Source organism: Grus americana, chromosome 1 (genome assembly GCF_028858705.1).
Source record: "Grus americana isolate bGruAme1 chromosome 1, bGruAme1.mat, whole genome shotgun sequence".
In the NCBI taxonomy this organism is placed as follows: domain Eukaryota; kingdom Metazoa; phylum Chordata; class Aves; order Gruiformes; family Gruidae; genus Grus; species Grus americana.
This window is the reverse complement of record NC_072852.1, coordinates 93210658-93230999: the sequence shown is the minus strand read 5'-3', so window position 1 is coordinate 93230999 and position 20342 is coordinate 93210658. Positions and strand designations below refer to the sequence as shown.

General features: G+C 46.4%; 3 protein-coding genes across 8 annotated transcripts; 2 read left to right on the top strand and 1 right to left on the bottom strand.

The window, feature by feature from the left end:
• The first annotated feature begins 237 nt into the window (after positions 1-237).
• On the top strand, positions 238-7294 carry GTPBP8 (GTP binding protein 8 (putative)). 2 transcript variants are annotated; one of them, XM_054814894.1, is made up of 7 exons: positions 238-537; positions 1021-1119; positions 1635-1765; positions 2084-2183; positions 2601-2719; positions 3165-3291; positions 3893-7294. In XM_054814894.1, exons 1-6 carry the CDS (start codon positions 295-297, stop codon positions 3247-3249), a joined length of 777 nt encoding a protein of 258 aa, XP_054670869.1. In that variant the 5' UTR covers positions 238-294; the 3' UTR covers positions 3250-3291; positions 3893-7294. The 2 variants fall into 2 exon arrangements, with proteins under 2 accessions (XP_054670869.1, XP_054670861.1); XM_054814886.1 differs by having other exon boundaries at positions 243-588.
• NEPRO (nucleolus and neural progenitor protein) lies at positions 3310-20312 on the bottom strand. 5 transcript variants are annotated; one of them, XR_008575669.1, is made up of 11 exons: positions 20200-20312; positions 19836-19990; positions 18972-19048; positions 18733-18864; positions 18308-18385; positions 17019-17380; positions 16264-16325; positions 15595-15845; positions 9920-10009; positions 7589-7713; positions 6732-6868 (listed from the first exon to the last, which is right to left on the bottom strand). XR_008575669.1 is itself a non-coding variant. In XM_054814750.1 (10 exons), the coding sequence occupies exons 1-10, from the start codon at positions 20288-20290 to the stop codon at positions 5265-5267; spliced, it is 1347 nt and encodes a 448-aa protein (XP_054670725.1). In that variant the 5' UTR covers positions 20291-20312; the 3' UTR covers positions 3310-5264. The 5 variants fall into 5 exon arrangements, 4 of the variants coding, with proteins under 4 accessions (XP_054670725.1, XP_054670734.1, XP_054670744.1 ...); XM_054814750.1 differs by lacking the exons at positions 6732-6868; positions 7589-7713 and adding an exon at positions 3310-5313; XM_054814759.1 differs by lacking the exon at positions 7589-7713 and having other exon boundaries at positions 6741-6868.
• Positions 11189-13949, top strand: TAF13 (TATA-box binding protein associated factor 13). Its single transcript, XM_054814908.1, has 4 exons — positions 11189-11304; positions 11514-11592; positions 12087-12184; positions 13075-13949. The coding sequence occupies exons 1-4, from the start codon at positions 11278-11280 to the stop codon at positions 13243-13245; spliced, it is 375 nt and encodes a 124-aa protein (XP_054670883.1). The 5' UTR covers positions 11189-11277; the 3' UTR covers positions 13246-13949.
• Positions 20313-20342: the final 30 nt, after the last annotated feature.

Genomic DNA, 20342 nt, shown 5'->3' with positions numbered 1-20342 from the left:
ACGTTCATGGGTTTGGTTCTAGTCTATAAACACAAGATCAGCAAGAACAAAAGATAAAAAGCCGTGGCTAGGGAAAGCGTCCCGCTCTCTTCGTGTCCGATGAAGACGGACGGCTTTACGGCCAGGGCACCGGCCACACGCAGCACCGGACCGTGACAAACCCTGGCCACGCGGGGGCAGCCGGGGGCGCAGCGCCGGGCCCCGCTCCGCCCGTTCCCGCTCCGCCGGGCTCCGCTCCGCCCTGCGCTCGCCGCCTTCCGGGGCCGGGCCGGGCTTGCGCCGCCACCCGTCGGGATGCTGCTGCCGGGGGCCGGTGGTGCGGCGCGACGCTCCCCGTCGCCGCTGGCCGCCCTGTCCCAGGTGCTGCGGCTGGAGCGGAGCCGTCGCACCGGCGTCGTGTTCCCGCTGCAGAGGCTGGAGCGCTACCTGGCTCCCGGCGTCGACACGGCGCGGTTCCGCCTCTTCCAGCCCGGCCTGGCCGCTCTGCAGCGCGCCGAGGCGCTCTTCAGGTCCAGCCGCGACCATGCCATCGACTACGTGAGCTCCGCCGTCCGCATGGACCATGCCCCGCCGCCGGCCTTACCCGAGGTCAGGGCGAGCCCGGCCCCCGCGCGTCCCCTCCCCGCCCGGCAGCGGGGCCCTCCGTGACTTCAGCTGGAGCCCCCGCCGTGCCCCCGGGCTGGCCTGAGCTGCTGGAGATGAACCGGTGTTGGCGGTATTCGTGTGGCTCTGGGGGCGGCAGTGTCTGAGCGCTGCACAATGCGTGGTGCATTTATTACTGGTTTTTTTTAAATCATTCATTTGTTGTTGCCCCCGTGTTGTACAACTCGGCAATGTGATGTGGCCGGCACAGCGCTCCGTGGCACAGGACATCGCTGTCCCCAGGCGTTGGTAGCAAAGGCTGACAAATGGCCAGGACTGACTGCAGCAGGAGGGGGTACCCCTGCCCAGACACGTGAGATGAGGGGAGATGGACAGGTGTAGAAATACTTAATACTCTCTCTGCTTTTCCTACTTCAGGTGTGCTTCATCGGCCGAAGCAATGTGGGGAAATCATCTTTAATCCGGGCCTTGTTTTCACTATCTCCAGAAGTGGAGGTCAGAGTGTCAAAAACTCCTGTAAGTGACGTTTTTACCTTCCCTCCTCTTGGTCAGAAGCTGGTGCCAGCCCAGAGGATAGGGCTGAGCGGGGCGGGGGGAAACAAGCTCTTGGGTAACTTGAAGCAGCAGGAGAGCAGCATGTCAGCCGTGGTGGCCGCCAGCTCAGGCTGGTGCAGGCCTTGCTCTAGCAAAGGAAGAGGTGGAAAGAGCTTCGCTTCGCTCTTCAGCCAGGGCTGGCACACGTGCCTCACAGAAGAGTTGTACAAGCTGCGCAGATGTGCCATAAATCCCTTTGGGAAGAACCAAGCACAGACCCATGAAGGTATTTTTGGTCTCTCTTAAGGATAGAGCTGCATAGGATTGCTACAAGCGTAGGAGACTAGGCGGCTTAAAGCAACGGTAGCGTTTTTGCAACCTTCTCAGGGAGGGGCAGGTATGGTACACACGTCTTGTGGGACCTCTCCTAGTTCACTGCTTAAAGCACCTTTTTAAAACGACCCCCTTCCTTCATCTTACCTAAATCCTCTCCCCAGGGCCACACCAAGAAGATGAATTTCTTCAAAGTAGGGAAGTACTTTACTCTGGTGGATATGCCAGGATACGGTTACCGTGCCCCGCAAGACTTTGTGGAGATGGTGGAGGCCTATCTGCAGGAACGGCACAAGTAAGGGACTTAACTGTACCTCCACAGAGCAGCGAAAGCCAGACACCTATATATAGTGTCATGTAATTAGGTGTAAAAATGCAGGAGGAGTAGCTACTTCCAGTGGTAACATTGATTAGTTCCGATGTCGTTTCCCTGGGAACCTCTGTGGTATTACTCATTCATGCTTAGACAGATGAAAACAGCAGAAAAGATAGACGTGTGCTGCTCCATGCTGACCCTCAGCTCCCATGCATGGCTTTTCTTGGCTCCTCCTATCCCCAGATCCCGTGATGATGAAATAATGGTGGTGATTACTGTTGTTTGTATTTCTGGCAGCTTGAAGAGGACTTTTCTATTAGTTGATGGTGTAGTAGGACTCCAGAAAACAGATCACATTGCAGTAGAGATGCTAGAAGAGTTTGGGATTCCTTATGTGGTAGGTAGTGCTTCATTCTTGTGTGGTTATAAGTTACAGATAATCTATAAAGGTGTGTACCCTCTACCCAAGCTTATGGAAGTTGTCCTACCTAAGTAGTACCCCCCCCCTTTTATTGTTAAATAAATAGGCCTAAAATGTGTTGAGGGGGCCAAGTGGGATTTAAGGGATTTTTTGCTTGATTTATTAAAGACACTTTTTTTTCAGTGCTCAGCTTGAGGAGCTTGAAAAGGTCCACTCCTTATTCACGCTATAGAAGTGCTTTGGAGAACTGTATTACACCATTTTCCCCCTAGATATGACCCAGAGCTTTCAGCCTGCCTTGCAAGATGGTCTAGGACTCTTACAGATGTTCCAGGCTAGCAGCAAAATAATCTTCTTTTCCTTTTTTAATCCTGCTTTTCTGGATCCATGCAGATGGTGTTAACAAAAATTGACCGAGCTTCCAGGGGACTGTTGTTAAAGAACGTGCTGGAGATCCAGGAGTTTGTAAAGGAGAAAACTCAGGGATGCTTTCCTCAGCTATTCCTGGTCAGGTAAAGCTCTTCTCTGTTGCTGCCTTTTCCTTTCAGGTGATGACTTGCAGTGGGGCAAACCACCTGAAATCTGTCCGTCTGCTCTAGCAGTGGGTGGCACTTCTCTGTGCCCCAAGGACAGCGGGTGGGCTGCTGGTGTGGAAACGCCCCTTCCCTTCTTCCCCCTCCTCTGCAAGGGAGCCGAGTTCAGTTTTCAAGGCTGCTCTTCCTTTGGCTGCTCTCCGAGAGAGGCAGCAGTCCCTATGCTGCACGCTCTTCTATGTGGAGTTGTGTTAACAGTAGCGAGCTGTAATGGTTTGATTACGTAGCTGAAGTGCTTCCTCTTAACAAGGTTGTACTGCACTGCCGGAGATGTAATTTAATACAGCCACTGGCTGAGTTTGCTTGTCTTGCTCCAAGACACGGCAGCATCTGGTGCTGAACATCGACGCCTTTGTTTCCACAGTTCTTTGGAGTTTTCGGGGGTTCACTTGCTAAGGTGTTTCGTAGCCCACGTTACTGGAAACCTGCCTGCTGTAGAGGCCAGCTGAAAAGACCAGCTCCTGATCTGCTTGGCTTATCCAGAACAAAAGGTACCAAAACTAGAGGTCTGGGTTTTGGTTGTAAATAACCCGAGGTACTAGAATTTATTTTTGGATAAACTTGTATACATTTTTGGATAAATTAATGTTTGTAAGGCTAAACTTTTTGTTTAATAACATCATCCATTCAGGAAGATTGCACTATGAATGAATCCAGATTATTTTAAAACTGTTTTGTAAAACCTACATGATTGTGCTAAGGAATAAAAAGCAGAGAACCTCCAAAGAGAAGCTAAATTTTAATACAGCATTTCCTCTCCCTCCAGTTAAGTGTTCAAAAAGCTACCACAGCATGCCTAAGCTCCAATATATTTAGGATACTAGAGATAGTCTGGTGATCTCATTAATAAAAAAGCAGTTAGTTAAGAAAAACTGTAGCTCTGATGTTAAGCAAACTGTACTTGCCCAGTTGAATAATACACAGAGGTTTACTTCTCTCAGCTTATGTAGCAGGGCCCAAAAACTGGCACCTCTGCAACCTGCCTGCTCTAAGGCGATTTAGAGTGGAAACAGCCAGCACGCTGTCTGGGAAGGTGTGTTTAGGACTTGTATATTTTACTTTTCTAACTCTCCTGCATTGTGCGTTCAATAGGTGTGGTGTGATAGCATGCCTCGCTTGCATACACTGAGGTGTCCCTGATCCAGGTGGATGAAGGAAAGGACACAACTTTAATGGGGTCTACTTTTTGATCACTGTTGGCTTGAAACAGAGTGGAATAAAAGACTGACAACTAGGGGAGCTCTTCTTCTGCACTTTATCAGCCGTCAGTGCTGCATCTACCTTGTGGTTTAAGTCCAGCATAAGCTCTACAGCTGCACTCGGAAGAACTGCCAGAGATGAGACGCATTGTCCACTATCTGCATCTGTTCCACCCTGGTGGCTGAAGCACAATACCGATGCTCTGTACTCCTTAGGGGCACTGTAGCGGCTCGCGGAACTGAGTCCCACAAGCAGCTGTACCTGGCTAAGGGCACCCGAAGCTGTCCAGTTCCAAGGTACACAATCGGACAAAAGGACTGCTGTCAACAGCACCAGTTGTATGGGAGAATTTAGACCAAAGCTATTAAGCGCCTATGTCAAACCCTGGCACTTGGTCTTGTCATGTCTTAACATTGCCAAACGAGGGTGTGCGGTTGTCAAAGTTACTTACATTAAGTGTTTAAACCTCAAGAAAGGGCAGTCCTCTTGTGAACCACTCTGAGGGCAAGAAGGTGGTATTTCAAGTGTTTTCTTTCATTATTGAATTTCTTGTAACTCTCAGACTAGACATGAGGCGAGGTCTGTTTTCAGCATACGTGTAAGAAGTGGGGGTGTGTGAGGAATGCAGTAGAAAGATGTGGATCTCTAGTTTCCACATCTTAGCAGAGATCAAACCTGTAATTCTCTAATGTTTTACCTCTAAGCCCAAAATGCTCCAAGGCAAACCAGCCAATGGGATGCTTGATCCTAGGGGGAAGTGCAGTAGTATATAGACAGCTGGAACAGGTGCAAAGTGAACACTTCAGGAATAACCTTTTCTTAGTATCTTAAAACCAGGATCTTCCAAAAGCATCGATCCTGTCAAGGCTGTCATTTTCAAGGCCTCAGCCTTGACTGAAGAGCCTCTGAAAATAAGCCTGTATATGTAAAAAAAATGCAGTTCAGGTTTTAGTCCCTCTTCAGAACAAAACCCCTTCTAGTGCTACAAAGTCTTTTATTAATCACGCAAATACATAAAGGATGTCTGGTAAATCCATTTGTATAAAAACTGCTTTGAAATGGCAGCAGACTGTGAACTGGACCCTGTGATCCTCCTGTGTGTGTACAGTTGCCTTGAGGTGTCCTTAGCGGAAGACAGGTGGAGCTAGGCCATACATTTTCTTACAGCTGTACTAGAAACGGTAGGTACAGTTTTGTTCTGAAGAACCAGCTTTACCTCTGGCCATATCTAGGTTTTCTGCTGCGTTGGCCGAAAGATCTTCATTCACAAATGCTTTAAATACTGGAATAACTCTTGTATTTTGCTCAGCCATCTGCAGGAGAAAACACCAGTTTGTTACATGCAAGAATCAGTGCCCCTGTGACAGGTAAGATAGTAAATAAAATCAAATCCTCTCCTTCACTTAAACATTAAAACTTTAAGTGCCTTCATGGGAGCATGCTTTGGGTGAACAGGCGTCTGACGCACTAGCAGGCTCCCTTGCCAAGTTCTTAAGGAACGTGCTGCGTTGCCAAATGAGGAACTGCACTTGCTCAGACCTGGGACGCACAAGCTCTCCCTTTCTTTTCCCCACTCATTGATCAGTGGTGGGCCTGGCAGCATACTGAAGTAGTAAAGATCACTTCAGTTTTAAATGCTTTTGATGTCTGACATCATTTGCAGTGTGTACACCACACTGCAGGCATCCAACGTTACCTTGTAAAGCTTTGCCTCTTCTGCACCTGCATTTACAGAAATGATATTGAGTACAGGCTCCTATGGAAAAGGATTTCACCTTGTGCAGCCTCTCCGGTCTTTCAGCAGTACTTTCTCCTTCTTCCTCCTCTACTGCGTCTGGTCTAGCCTGTCACCATAACCCTGGCACTACAAAGCCAGCGTTTTGACCTTACTCTTTCAACAGTCCACTAGAGCCACTATAGCATAGAAAGCATTTTAGTAGGGACCTTGACCAGATACTATGTCAATAATTCTATTAATGAAGTAATCTAAACAGGTTTCTTGGGTAATTTTAAAAAGCAGAGGCTTTTTTTAGCAGTTAAGACATTTCAGATTTAGCCTCTCCGAGGCATTTACACAGAAAGGCAACATGCACTAAGGCAGAGCTCTCGTTTACTGTCACTTTGAAGGTTGTTTCTGCGTTGCCTTCTTTCACTGTTGTCTAAAGTCTTCTTCCTTGGGCTCAGCATTGTTTTCCTACTGTGCTCAGAACTAGGATGTAGTAGTAGTTCTTTGATATAGTATGAAACAAATTTTGGATGCCAAACAGAACATGCCAAGGGTTGAATACAGACGATTCATTTTGCATTAAGTGGGGTGGCTGCCCACGAGAAGCAAGATACTGCTACCTCAGCTATCAGAGTTTCTGGCAAGAGAGGAAACAGATTTTTAGCAGTAGCTAATGTTTCCAGTCTGTATTGTTGGCTAGTCCTACTCATGCTTGAGGTTACTTTAGTACCTGCTTATCCCAGCTATAACATGGTACTGTATTTTACAGAGACACTGTAGCTTTTTTTGTGCAAGCAAGGACAAACCCAAGGAGATATAGAGCTGCTTACGCCACTCTCCTGCTTAAGTGTTTTGGAAACAGAGTAAGACCAGAACCCATTTACAGAAGGGGCATGTGAGGAAGGAATAAGTTGTGGCTTTTGTCCCATACTACAAACTGGGCATGCAATGAGGAAAGGAACAGAACTAAGACAAGACAAACCGATCTTACCTTACATCCCAAAATAAAAATGACTAGTTTATAAATAAGAGGTGTGACTTTACAGCCCTCTATATGAGAAGCCAGCCTCTCCACAATATGCTGTAGCCAGTCCTGTAAGTTCCTTTAATTCTCATCTGATGCACTTACAGCCAGTTGGTATCTAAAAGCATTAGCAATAAAAAGTAAAGTAAGCATCCCTTCTTTATCTGCACACATGATTTTAATACTGGGTTTGGTAACTGCAATTTGATCTGCTCCTAAGAATTAGCCACAGCATTAAGTATGTGTGTGCAGATTTATTGTAACACTAATTTAACACTGTCCAAGCACTTGTTAAATACGATCTCTAACTACTTCAGGTATAACTAGTCTGCTTTTAAGCATCTCTTATATAAGCACAGAAAACTGTTTTGCTCAATAAGGTAATTATTGAGCAGCCATCAACTGTTTAGTTAAATATACAGCAGATTTTTTCAGGGAAGGTAGTTCACATTTTTGTATTCTAATAATCCGCAGTAGCATTCGTGCACCTTGTGGCACACTTACAAAGTTTATACAAGACAATAAATCTACCACTTGCACAGACGTAGCTACTTAAACCAGTATTTTATTTGAAAAATGCTGAGAATGATGGAGAAGATATTATGCCAATAAGTAGTAAGGGGGAGTGGGGGACAGGGAATAAATCTTAGCACTCTTGCTAATGCTGTTCCCCAAGAAGTTATTCCCCGCTGATTCTTGTGTGATGAATACAGCACTGCTGGACTGCTGCCCTCACCCCTGATGCCAGTGCAGAATGTGGTGTCTTGAGATGGCACCAGCCGCGAGCTCCCTCAGGGAAGGCTGCTTAGGCTCAGACACCAAAAGGCACTGCACTCACTTCTTTTGAATGCATTCCTTGGCGTCCTTCAGTCCTTCATCAGGACTCTCTCTGACTCTACTCTCCAGTACGTTTTTGTTTCTCCAGTGTCTGCACCTCAGCTGCACTTCTTCCTCTTCAGCTTCCTAGAGAAAAACCTGTGTTCAAACTTGACTTGACAAAGCATTTATTACACTAGGGGAGTGAGCCTCCTACTGGAGACATAATGGATTTTTCTTCATAAAGAAAAAATTCTTAAGACAAAATTTTTTCTTAAGGCAAAACCCAACAAAGACACAAAGAAACTTGTATTTCTCAAGCATCAGTAAAACTAGCTGAACCACTCACAACAATTTATGAAGGATGTAAGCAATTGTACAATTCAGAAGTATTAGGGATTCTTTTTCTTCCAAAAAAACAGGCATAGGAAACCTGGTACTCAGCCCCCAATTACAAGAGACATTTCAGAAATTTTAGAAACTGATGATGGAAAAAAATAAGGAATAATGCCAACTCCTTGCAAACCTTGGGGAAGAGTTGGCAGGTAGATCTGTAAATAAGCCAAGCACAATGACAGTTTGCACGCTGTCAGAAGGTACTGCTGACAGCTTTGGCTCATAACAGCCAGGGTTCAGGTGGCCAAAGTATTTACAACATTTGGGATAAAGGATTAGTCTTGGACAATTTTTAAAGACCATTCTAATAAAAAAATATTTTATTCCCTCACCAACATGACTTCCAAGGCATAACTAGGACATTTGTTCTAAACTTAGTACTCTAAATGAGTAGGTGTAAGAACTTCACCAACAATATTAAGAGTACATTAAGCAAATTAAAAATAATGCAATAAAAATAACAAGAATTTTTTTTTTACAGTATAAAACATTTCAATGTTAAAGTTTCTTTAAGAAACACTAACAGGTGTCTAAGCTGACGAGGATAAATGCTGTCCAAGCCTTAGCTGTTGCATTACAAAGAGCCACCGTTCTCCTTGCAGCTCCAGGTGGAAACTTAAGCACAAATACAAGTTAAATGACATGGTGCATAGGCCATTCTTTTATAATCTAGCTGAAAAGAGCATTACTTAAGCAAGTGATCTGCATCCATTTCCTTTGTCTGCCCCTCCTCTGATTTTTTTATCTAGTTTATGCTAATAGCATGAAACGTACCTCACAAAATTAAAAAAAAAAGGACAAGATTATTTATCTGTTAACAGGAGCCAAGTGTTATATAGAAAGGAAAAAGGATTTATGAGTCTCATTGTACTTGTTCTTTGTCTTAGGGGAAATCGTTCTGAGTTGTATTTGGCCCTGACAGTGAGGGACTGCCAGTGAGGACCTTTAGATACCAATGCAGACTCCTACACTGAACGCTGTTACAGCAGGAAATGAGCAGCATACACAGAAGTTACACAACACACTCGCATTGACTTAAGTCTTGCTTTTGGTGAAAGAGTGAACTCCATGCTCTGAATTAAACTTAGTTTCAAAGTTGCGGCCATGGGAAACTGCCATGCTTGCGGGGATTACCTTCTGTCTCCAAGTTGTTTGGTCATAGTCAATTGTGCTTCAATCTGTGAAGTACTGAGAACCAGGAAAAGGAGAAACTTCCCTGAAAAGGCTACACAACCATTCCTGTTCCCTTAATTCCAGAGCTCTTGAAGAACGTATTTTCTTTTTGTGTTATTTCTACCCTCACCATCAAGGACAGCAAGAGCATCTAATTCCATTTCTTTACAACTGCGAACAGATTCACTCGCCAGCTCTTTGCCCTTAGCATACTTCAGCTCTCAGAGCCATCAGTTACTTCACTGGAAAAAAACCTAAGTCCATTCCCCTTCCTGTATGTTATTTATTATTAAAAGCATAATCTCGAGTTTATTGATCTAAAATAATTTACTGTGTTAGAAAGCAGCTGCTTTTCATTCACAGTGCTCAAATTCAAACCACCTGCCAAGCATGGATGCATGTTCCATGCTCACTTTGTAAAGCAAGGAGGAGGAACTTACCCCAAATTGTGCTAAAAAAACAAAGACAAGAATAAAGCCTGATCTTTTGTTTTGGCTAAGCCAAATCAGTTCCACATGCAAGCAATGAAACAAGCTGTCCTCTTCTCCCTTTCTACCTATATTTACTTAGACCATATTTTAAACCTTAGCATGTTGTAAGAACATGTACCAATGCCATCAGTAAAGGAAGAAAAAGCACAAGTTTTAACTTTTTTTTTAATGGTCTTAAGAGCTAATGAAGTCCTAAGTACTTAGAATTCACACAAAGTAGAGGGACATTTACTTCCACAAAGCCTTCTCCTGACAGGACGAGGAACTGTACTGTAACTGCACCAGCATCTTACCTTATATTGTTAAGTTTCATCTTCAGTTTTGCCTGACCAGATCCAGGCATCAGCAAAAGTTTGTGTGTTCTTTCCCAAGTCACAGATGACCTGAAAGGGAAATTCCACGGTTCATTTGAGATCCTTTTTCCATAAAATCCTGTCATGAAGCAACCTGCAATCTTTCAACTTCTCAGTACCAGGAAAAAAAAAAAAAAAGCCCGCTGACTTTTGTGCAATGCCCTAGCACTATTTTTCCTAAAATCAAAGTCAGAAATTGAAATTAGTTTTGAGCTTCAATACAGCACATCCACTGTTTTCCATATCTGCAGAATACACAGATTTGTACTCAACATAATACAAGTGCACAGGAATTCAGCTTCAAGTCATAACCCAGCTGCCAACCAAAGGCAAAGAGGAGGCTACTCTCACATTAGCTGTTCCATAATTATCTGTTGCAAGGATAAATGAGCTTCTTCACAAGCTTTGGGATGAGAGGAGAGGCCAGTAAGGGTGACAGCGTGGTGGGAGTGTGTTACTGACCACCCAACCGGGTAAGATAAGTGGATGAACACTTCTCCCCTCTTCAAGCAACTCCAGAAGTCTCTGTATCAACAGATTCTGCTTCTCATGGGTGAGTTGAGCCTCCCTGACAACTGCTGGAAGGGCAACACAAGACACAAGCAGCCAAGATTTCCATGGGGTGTCAGGAACAGCTTCCTGATACAGGTACTGGATGGGCCAGCCAGGGGTGACACAGCGCTGTGCCTGTTGCTCACTAACCGACTACATGGGATCCCATGGAAGGCAGCTCTGATGTGTAATGGGAGCTCAGGAAAGCTGGCGGGTCTTTGACGAGACCTCCAAGCACAAGAAGGACCATCCCCACACTCAGGAAGACAAGCAGGCATATTAGGAGATCAGTTTGGCTGAACTGGGAACCCACAACGGGAACTCCAACATAAAAAGGCAGCACATAGCAGGTGGAAACAGGGACAGGCTACAAAGGCGGAATTTAGAAACTTCCCCCAGGTGTGTAGGGACGGTGTGAGGAAACAGCCGGCTGCACTGTGCAGGGACAGGTCTCCAGAGGAGAGCGAGCGGTAACACAGGACCGCAGCGCCTCAGCTGCGCAACCGCCGCCGGTCTCTGTGGGAGCGCCGAGCTGGGGCAACAGGCCCAGTGAAGTGAGGAGGGCCGCGGGAGCGGAACTGGCACCGAAAAGCTGCCGGGGAGCGCAGGCGGAGCAAAATCGGAGCAAACCACCCCAGCCCCCGCCCTCCACCGTACCACAACATGGCGGCCTCCGCGGGGGGCGGGGCGGAGGAAGCGGAAGCTCCTCCGCCCCGCCCGGAAGCGCTCGCCGGGTCCTGATCGCTATGGCTGATGAAGAGGAGGACGTGCCGGTAAGTGGCGGTCCGGAGCGCTGGATGGAATGCTCCGGCCGCATCCCAACCGCAGCCGGGCAGCCTTAGGGTGCTGCGGGAACGGGGGCGGCTGGTGGCCCAGGCCTCGCCCCTAGCCGGGGTTGGGGAGGGAGGGTAGCGGGAAGGGAAGGGGTCCCCCCGCCGCCCTGGGCGCTGATGGCGGCCTCTCCTCCGCTGTGCCCGTCTAGTTTGAAGAAGATGCGGAAGAAGCCGGCGGGGGCCTGGACGGCGGGCAAGGCAAGAGGAAGAGGCTGTTCTCCAAAGAACGTGAGTCGAGCCGGGCCAGAAACCCCTGCCCAGCGCTGGCAGGTCAATCGCCACAGGGCTCCCTGCGGCTTTTAAGGACGATGAAACTCTGAGGAGGCAGCTGTGGAGTTCCAAAACTCAACACCAACGGCTTTCGTTCTGTGCCCTGGCTGAAAGTGCAGAAAGCTGTTGTGCAGACTCCAAAAAAATACTGCTAATGTATCCTCTGAACCTAACTGCCAAAAGTCAGTCACAATGTCAGTCAGCATTTGGTAGGCTAAATGCATATTTAATCTGTCATCAGATGTGTTTTACTGTATATACAGCACTAGGCTTTTGTTGGCCTCTCTCTACCTGCTTATTTCCTGTATGTTTGCTCAAGAATTGTCCTGCCCCACAGACAAGCATGCTGTCCTGGTGCATGATGCGTAGGACGGTAAGCTGTAACTAGATGCGCACTGCTGGCAGCACTGAATGGATGAAAGGACCCTCACGCTGAGTGTTTCTTTCTGCAGTAAGATGCATGATGTATGGATTTGGGGATGACCAGAACCCTTACACAGAATCAGTGGACATTCTTGAGGACCTGGTAATAGAGTTTATCACAGAAATGGTAAGTTTACTCTAAACAGCATGGTCAAAACATCTTCACTAAGACTTTGTAAGTCTTCTGAAGGTTATTGCCTCTGACTCAAATACTGCATTATTCCAGGCCCAAAACTCTGATGCTAGTAGGAGAAAGCTAAACTTGGACTTTGTTCTTCCATGATTAACGCAAAATTCATACATCTTGCTCCATGTAGACTTAGAAGAACATCTGAAGTCCTTAGGTAGCAGGTAGATTAGTATTGGTGGGGGCGGAATACATGGCTGACTTGGGGGTTTGCTGTGGCATCACTGTATGTGCAGCTGACAGAAGACAAGGCTCAGCTTTTCAAGTTTCTTGACATTTTGCGTAGTCCCAGTGTATTTTCATGGATAGGAAGGTAGTTCTGCGCTACAAAAGAAATGCAAGCTTCCCGGGCCTGAAGCCTTCACTCTTCCAGACATTTGGATACTGTTTGAAAGTTGTTTGTTTTTTGAAAAAAGTTATTCCTACTATTTGTGGATCCCCTTTCTTTTAAAAGGTTGGCCTTGCCTTCCCTCACTGAAATGCCCTAAACTGTCCTGTGATATGGGTACTTCACATTGCTTCTGAGTTCTGCCTGATGCTGTTCAACTACTTTGCAGGCTGGGTGTCCTACATGTAACCTGGCTTTAGTTCTGATGCCATTACTGTTATGTGTATGTAGTGCTATGTGTGACAGGCAGCTGGGGACAACAGAGTGACAGTGAGTCCATGGTTTACTGGGAAGTTCTCTTGTGACTAGCATGGTGGTGCCCAGATCCTGCAATTTCTTACTTTTTGATTATAAAATGACAGGAAATAAAGTGGAATTGAGAGCTTACAAGAAATCAAGGGGCAAAAGAACCCTCCCCAACTTTCCTCTTTTCCTCCAACAGACACACAAGGCCATGTCAATTGGGCGGCAGGGTCGTGTACAAGTTGAGGACATTGTCTTTCTAATCCGCAAAGACCCCCGGAAGTTTGCCAGAGTTAAAGACCTCCTAACTATGAATGAAGAACTGAAACGAGCCAGAAAGGCCTTTGATGAAGCAAACTACGGATCTTGATCCTGTGCGTGGGCTGCACTGGGCATGCATTACTTGGGCACTTGCTGCCCAAAAAGGGATATCGTGTGGTGTTTGGAGGGGTTATTCGGGATGGAGATCACTGCTGGGATGTCTGCCCTCGCTCCCAGCCTTTTCTGAAAAATATTCAAGCAGCTGAATGTTATCTGATTGTATGTGGTATACTTAGGTACTTTTATACCATTTTAATGAAGTGAGAGAAGAGTTCTAAAGATTCTTGTAATGGCAGGAAGTCTGTTTGAAGGAGGACTATGTTGAATCAGATATTTAGAGGGCTAATAATTCCCTACAAATATTTCAGTTATCACTAGGTATTCCTGTTACAGGAAACCTAGAAAATGGATCTTGGTTAACAGAAGAAAGGCTTCAATGCCAAACTGCTATAGAAGTTCTGCTCTTTGCTCTGTATATGCTCTTTGAATAAAACATTTTAAGCTTGTGCCCACTCCTCACAACTAACATTGATCAATTCACACAAGATGCATAATACAGGGCTTTTAGCACTTAATGGGCTAGGAAGGTTATTTTTTCTTTGGTCCCAACGAGCACAGCTCTTTTGGTTTTTACCACTATTAAGCCTAAGAAAATGAAGTTAACCTATTCCAGATTTACTTGTACTTACAGCCTTTCCTTACTCCTGCTATGCAGGTGTGGTACATTAAAGCAATTCCTGTTTTTCATTTCGAGACAGTTTTTTCTTAGTATTTCCTGGTGATCCTGATCTTGGGACTTGGGCACAAGCAAGAACCTGGCAGAAAGCACTAACCCCATTGGCTTGTTCTAACATTATTTCATTAATACATGTTGAAGTAGCTGGGCCTTGCATTGCCAAGCAGGCAGAAATTGCACTTCCATTAAAAAGATCTCAGGACAGTGAGAAATATGTTCACCGGTCAGGAGTTTACTGCTGCAGGCCACAGCTGTGCTTTCCCCTATTTGTGGAGCAGCTCAGAGGCAGTAGGTTCAGTTAAGTCAAGTCCTCATTTCAGGCCGAGGATAACAGATGCTGAACAGTGATAATACTGCAAGTCAAGGCTGTCTCTTATACAAGCAGCACAGAAGGAAGGGTGTAAGACTGCTTCCTTGGAAAAGCGGTGGCAAGGCTTTTGTCCTCAGCAGCAGTAAGTGATCAGCTGCAGCCTTCTGCCATGGGTGGTAACTGTTTGCACTGTGGGTTTGACAGCAGCACTTCACATGTGGTCAAGCAATAAAGAAGGGACACTGAGTAAGGGTAACTCAAAATCACTGTTCCTGGACAAGGCTAAGTAAAAGGATGAAGACTATTCAACTGTTTGGAACACCCTTCCATTAAAAAAAAAAAAAAGCTGGTTTACAGAAACATAATAAAATAGTTGCTGCTTTCTTAACAGAATTCAAGGTGTGAGTGACCAAGACACCATTAGGGTTCTGAGGATTTAAAAAAGCCCCAAAATTGGAACGACTTGACCCCTTCCCTCCTTGCAAGTCCAGGGTCAGACACCCATTGCTGCAAAAATAGAATCAATATCCACATTCTCAGTAGCTTCTTTCCATGCAGGGCCAGGGTTTCCTTCCAGCAGCAGCTGCTGAGGGGTCCCTGCTGTGCTTAGCTGGACACAGCCTGCATCAGCATTGGAACATCCTTCCCAACTCAGAGGCCCGTGCCGGTAAGCTGGGAGGATGAGCGAAGCGCTGTTCTCACAGGCCCCAGAAAGCTCAGAAGGTTTTTGCCGAACAGTCTTCAGAGTTCTCTTCAAGCGCGCGGATGATCTGATCCTCCTTCGACAGAACTGCGCCCCGAGGTACTGCTTTGGCCAGCGTGCGTTTTGCAACCCGTACAGGAGGTATTTACAGACAGATGTTTTGACACAGCAGAGTTTTTTCTTCAAGCTTAAGGGGAGGAAGGTGCACAAAACATAACTTTATCAGCTGCTGAAGTGTTAGTTCATTTGGGGTTTGGAGAGATTGGGTTATTAGCCGCCTCTACCATTTTCCTTGTCATACCAAGGAGACAGAACAGCACCTCATGCAATAGGAGCCAGGGCATTCTGAAGAAAGATGACATCCCTTGCATCATATAATCATTACCATTAAACATGCACACGATTTAAGTTGCATTTTCATCCTCCCTCCCTCCCTCTTAAGTATTTGTGCATTTGTTAGCCTTTTAAATCCTTTCACAAATGACTAAAGCTAAACAGAATGTTCATGTCAGAACGTCCAGTAACCTGAACTAGTGATCCTGTTTGAGTTTTAAAAGAATGGGTTAGACAACTGCGTTTCTCTACACTGTAGCAAAATACATGATATTAAAGTGTCAGATCCAGAAACCCCACACCCATGCAAAGTTACCTGCATCCTTGAGCCTCCACGTGGTGCAACCGGTTGCTTTTCAACAACTTGTTACGCAGAAAATAAGCTTCTGGTTTGAACTTGTTGCCTTTGCACCACAGAATAGCTTTTCTGAGTGCCTCCGACAGTTCCCCAAATGACATAGCTGTTTGGACCATCTGTACAAGAGATCCAGTATGCTGCAATTTTGCTATACGAGAGAAGAGTGATGCCGACTTGGCTTTAAAAGGTGTCGATGCAATGCTTATACCCTGAAACAATGAATAACAGAATTAGTCTTAAAAACATGACATGCCTGATCCTCTCTGCTGGAGAGGAGCAGAGCATTGAGGGTTTTGAGAGAAAATTCTTTATTTCCTAAGGAGAAAGTGGTAGAGCAGTCTTGCTTTGTGGAATACAAAAAGAGGAGGCAGATAATTAGAATTTGTATTCCTGTCTACTACTGACTTGCTCTCTGGTCATTTCACTTGACATACCAACAAATGCTCAAATTCCTAAGCTGAAATTAGTAGTGATTTTCAGTGCAAAGCTTCCACACTAACTTGGATTGTTAGACAAGCAAAAATAAGGCCGGAAAAGGGGACATTTTCAATTAGGAACATCATGTTGTGAGTATTAGGGTCTTTAAAGTTAAAAAAAAAATTATGTGTAAAACAGTAGCATACGAACCTCTTGTGTTGGAAGTCTGGATGGTCTACGTAAGCTCTTCACATCAAACCCCTGGCGCTTCCCTACAAAGAGAGAGGAGTTCCCGTAAAGACAGTTTTAAGTCTTTGCACAGAGACACCACAATGCTTTGCCCTGCCGAGCTCTCAGATCTCCTGCTGTCTCAGCAGGCTCACACCTGCACTCAACATTTCCAGGCAAACTCAAGGGGACTACACTCATCTCACATGGCAGCTGGCAAGGGATGAAGAGGATGCAGAGAAAACTTAATGGGTAAAAGCTTCACGACAACACCTGGAGATGCCTGCAGTAACTGGCCATAGCCCTGACTGCAAGGGAAGAGTTGGGCACAACCCAGAAGCAGCAAGCACAGGATACCTGCACCCTGTACTTACAGCCTTATCTACTCTTGTATGGACTGCAGACAGTGCTCTTAGCTTCCTTCACTATCCTTGGGCCCCATCTATGCAGAAGCAGCAAAATATGAGTAACTACAGGACCTATAAACCACATTCATTACCTGCTTCTCTCCAGACTGTATCATGTTTAAAACAAGCAAACAAAAAAACCTCACAATACTGACAATATCCACAGCTTTATGAAGGCAAGGGTACATGCAGCATTCTTCTCCTCTTGCAAAGACAGGAGAGTTTGTACTAGAACTGCACTCTGTGGACAGTAGAAGTGCTCGGCTCTGTTGGACAGGAGTTGCAGTCTCAGATGTCAGAAACCAGTAGCACTGTGGCACAAGGCTTTACCTCTGCTGGCTCTGGTCACCAGAACTGGCTCTCCAATGTCCATGGGGCACGGGATGCTACAGTTTTTCACAGCATTCAAGCAGGTCGCAAGATTTCTCTTTTTCCCAGGCTCTGACGCTGCCTCTGGCATTGTTGGGAAGAACTTCTTCAGCCAGCTGGTAGGTTTTTTTGTTGTAAGCATTCTAGCCTTTTGCTTTTTCACCTCAGAAGAAATGTTAACTCCAAGGAAGTTACTGATATCAGAAGGGAAGGTAAACCCCTTGATATAAGGCATCTGTTGGGTCTTGGATACCAGATGAAGTGATGTCAACAACGTGCCATACAAGGACATGAGGCTCCGCAATACACACCTGTACTGAATCCTGAAGAGAGAAGACAGAAAGGTATGGAGTCTCCTTTAGCAAAACCTTGCGCTCACTGAACAACTACCTTCAGCTCAAGTGTAAGAGCTGATGGAACAGATTCCAAGCTGCCCTTTCCCTATTCCCCCTCATTACAAGCTTATCTTTTTACACTCCGTCACCACGCTTTCCTTAATATTAGTCTGAACTTTAAGGAACTGTTCAAGATCAGAATGTAGGAGCAACTTGACTTGTAAATCCCTGATCAGGAGCCGCTACGCTTCCCTAGAGCTTTGCTGAGTGCCACACCTGGGAATCACCAGGTTCTCAGGTGACATCCAAATCATTTGAAGTCTTCCCCCAAAAGCAACCTGTAACAACTCAGGACAACGGTGCCAGCACTGATGCCGTACAATCACCTGCTCTGCGTTTACTGGGGAGGCATATTCCTTGTGCCAAAGAATGTTTTACTGAGTTCTACACAATGCTGTTATTCCTTCAGCTACAGACAGCAGTTACTTTCTTGGTGTTGCTCTGCCACACTGAGAGAGACTAGAACAACGATTTCCCTGGAAAACTCAGCAGTATTATAGAATTATCCCAGCCTTTCCATTTCAGCATGAGGCAGGACTTACTGATTGCTGCAAAGAGCACCAGATGTTAGTGTTTGTGGCAGGCTGGCATTAACCCTGTGATTTTATTAGTGCTACATAAAGTCTGCTATGAACCAAGAACAAAGCCTTCCAAGACAGCATGTAAGAAGTCCCTCTCCACTTACACAACTCTTCAGGTGCTAGAATCAAGTCCAAAAGGATGGAGGCAGTCCCCTCCTCCTCCTTCTCCCAGTTGAATAAAGCTCACTCAGCAGCAAGGCCTAATTAGAAGCCCTTCTCCCTGACAGACATGTCAAACAGACAACAAACAAGACAGACTTTTTAATACACAAACCATAGCCGGCTCAACAACCCTGAAGCCACAGTGTTCAAAAGTATGAATTCTTCCGAGCAGAGATGTTTAATGGACAAGCTAAAGATTATACAGTTAAGGATGAAAAATAAACAGCATGTAATGAGACTTGCTGAACATACCAACTAGAGGCAATTCACAAGGCAATATCCTGGATAATTTGGGAGATGAGTATCCAAACTTTGGGTTGCTCAAGGCCAGAAGAGCAGCTGGCCAACAGCCTGAGGTTCCTACATAATGACTTGAAAATAAGATGTTTGGCTATCAAAGAAACGTCAAGTTGCACATATGAATTGCACAGTTGAGTCCGTCAGCAATACAGGGCCTACAGCAGACCTACCTTTGGTCTGTCTCATGAGGTACTGCTGGTGAACTGCAAGAATGTTTTCATGGTGAAAAAAGGATACAGAAAAGCTTTACAGCAACAGTCCAGTAGACGTAGTATGAGCTTGCAACCTCCCAATACCTTCAGAGCCACTGTTTCCAGTATAGGCTGGCTGGGAACTAAGCATTCTGCGTGGGCTTGGGATGTGTTTTTCCTGTGTTGATACAAGGATGAGGAGATGGTTATGATCTAGCATTCCCCCCTTTAGCTCTGCAGACGAATGCATATATCCTGTATAACATATGGAATCATGACACTTACTTGGGAATCAGTCCTGCCAGAATTTCAATGCAGCCCACCAAGTTCATTTTCCACACGCGTTTCAAGCATTGCTCTACCTAGAAAAACGAAAACTCCCGTGACTGGTATTTTGAGAGACAGCACTGCCTTGGTCTCAGGACTGTCACTATTGTAAGTGACACCTTCCCCTTATGAGCACAAATGGCAGGTTTGCAAGATGGAATGTTCTGGTATGTTCCCATATCTGTGGTACGATGAAAAAGAACCTTTTATCACACTACCATCAATATGGAATTAAGTAAAAGGCCGGAGTAGGCCACTGGTAATCAGTGCTGCATGGCTTCTCCTGCAATATACAATGGCTTTTGGTATTGGCTTTCCTTTCAAGAACAAAAATGCATAAACAAATCAAGAAGGTAAGAACGATTCCTGTTCTATTTCAAAACAGTGATTTGAAGATTCTGACAATCCCTTTACTGGAAAATTGGTAAGGAGGTCACTTTTCACCTTAAAACAAAAAGTGCCTAATCAAGTAGTCTAAGGTTATTCTTCCCCTCTCCCATTATTACAATTAATTGAAAATCAAATCCCTGTATTACTACATATTGAAAGGTCTGTAATTGTACCTACTTCAGGTTTTAGCATACGAGACCAAGCATTGGTTCCACAGGGCTGGAAAGCAGAAATTGCACTGGCTGCTCAGAGCCAGGAAACCCACTCAACTGAACTGTGAGGAGCTTTAAAGACAACAAAAACGCATCTGCTCCAAAATACTTTTCGCACGATGCCCCAGGCACCCAGATGCCCTTCCGGGACTGGTGACTGGGGCCGGGGTGCAGAGCCCAGCTGCCGGGTACCTGCCAACCAGCCGGGGCTGCTCCTCACCTGCTGCAGGGCCAGGTAGGGCCGGTGCCGGAGCAGCCTGCTGTGGTAGACGTAGAGCACGGCCCGCAGGACGCGTCCCTCGACGGCCAGGCCTGTTCCCGACAGCCGCTTGCCGGCGGTGTCGCACCGCCGCCGCAGCACCGGCAGCCACTTCCCTGCGGGCGGGACACACCGCCTCAGCGCCCGTCGCCGCCCCACGCGTCCCCCAACGGTCCCCCCTCTCACGGCTGGCGAGCACCGACTGAGCAACCGCCGCAAACGCCAGCGCCCCGCACGGCGCCCGGGAGCGCCTTAAAACGCCCCCCAGCCCTCCTCAGGCCCTCAGCCCAGCCCGGCCGCACGGCGCGGCGTCCGCGCCGGGGACCTGCAGGGTGTTCGGCCGCCAGGGCCACCGTCGCGCTGCTCGCGGGCCACGGCACGTCCAGCCTATTCCACGCCGCCTCGGCCGCCGCCATCTTCCCCGCGTGGGGGCGGTGCTGCGCAGGGCACGACGGAGGCCGGACGCGG

Excerpts from the sequence above, each read along its gene's own strand:
- GTPBP8 (XM_054814886.1), top strand. The coding sequence starts at position 295 with ATGCTGCTGCCGGGGGCCGGTGGTGCGGCGCGACGCTCCCCGTCGCCG. Across the intron at positions 1,766-2,083 it reads TATCTGCAGGAACGGCACAA|CTTGAAGAGGACTTTTCTAT; the intron begins GTAAGGGACTTA and ends TATTTCTGGCAG. Across the intron at positions 2,184-2,600 it reads AGTTTGGGATTCCTTATGTG|ATGGTGTTAACAAAAATTGA; the intron begins GTAGGTAGTGCT and ends GGATCCATGCAG.
- NEPRO (XM_054814740.1), bottom strand. The coding sequence starts at position 20,290 with ATGGCGGCGGCCGAGGCGGCGTGGAATAGGCTGGACGTGCCGTGGCCC. Across the intron at positions 18,865-18,971 it reads CTGGCAGGACTGATTCCCAA|GAAAAACACATCCCAAGCCC; the intron begins GTAAGTGTCATG and ends GTATCAACACAG. Across the intron at positions 18,386-18,732 it reads TGTTGCTGTAAAGCTTTTCT|CTTGTCCATTAAACATCTCT; the intron begins GTATCCTTTTTT and ends TATAATCTTTAG.
- TAF13 (XM_054814908.1), top strand. The coding sequence starts at position 11,278 with ATGGCTGATGAAGAGGAGGACGTGCCG. Across the intron at positions 11,305-11,513 it reads ATGAAGAGGAGGACGTGCCG|TTTGAAGAAGATGCGGAAGA; the intron begins GTAAGTGGCGGT and ends GTGCCCGTCTAG. Across the intron at positions 12,185-13,074 it reads TAGAGTTTATCACAGAAATG|ACACACAAGGCCATGTCAAT; the intron begins GTAAGTTTACTC and ends TTCCTCCAACAG.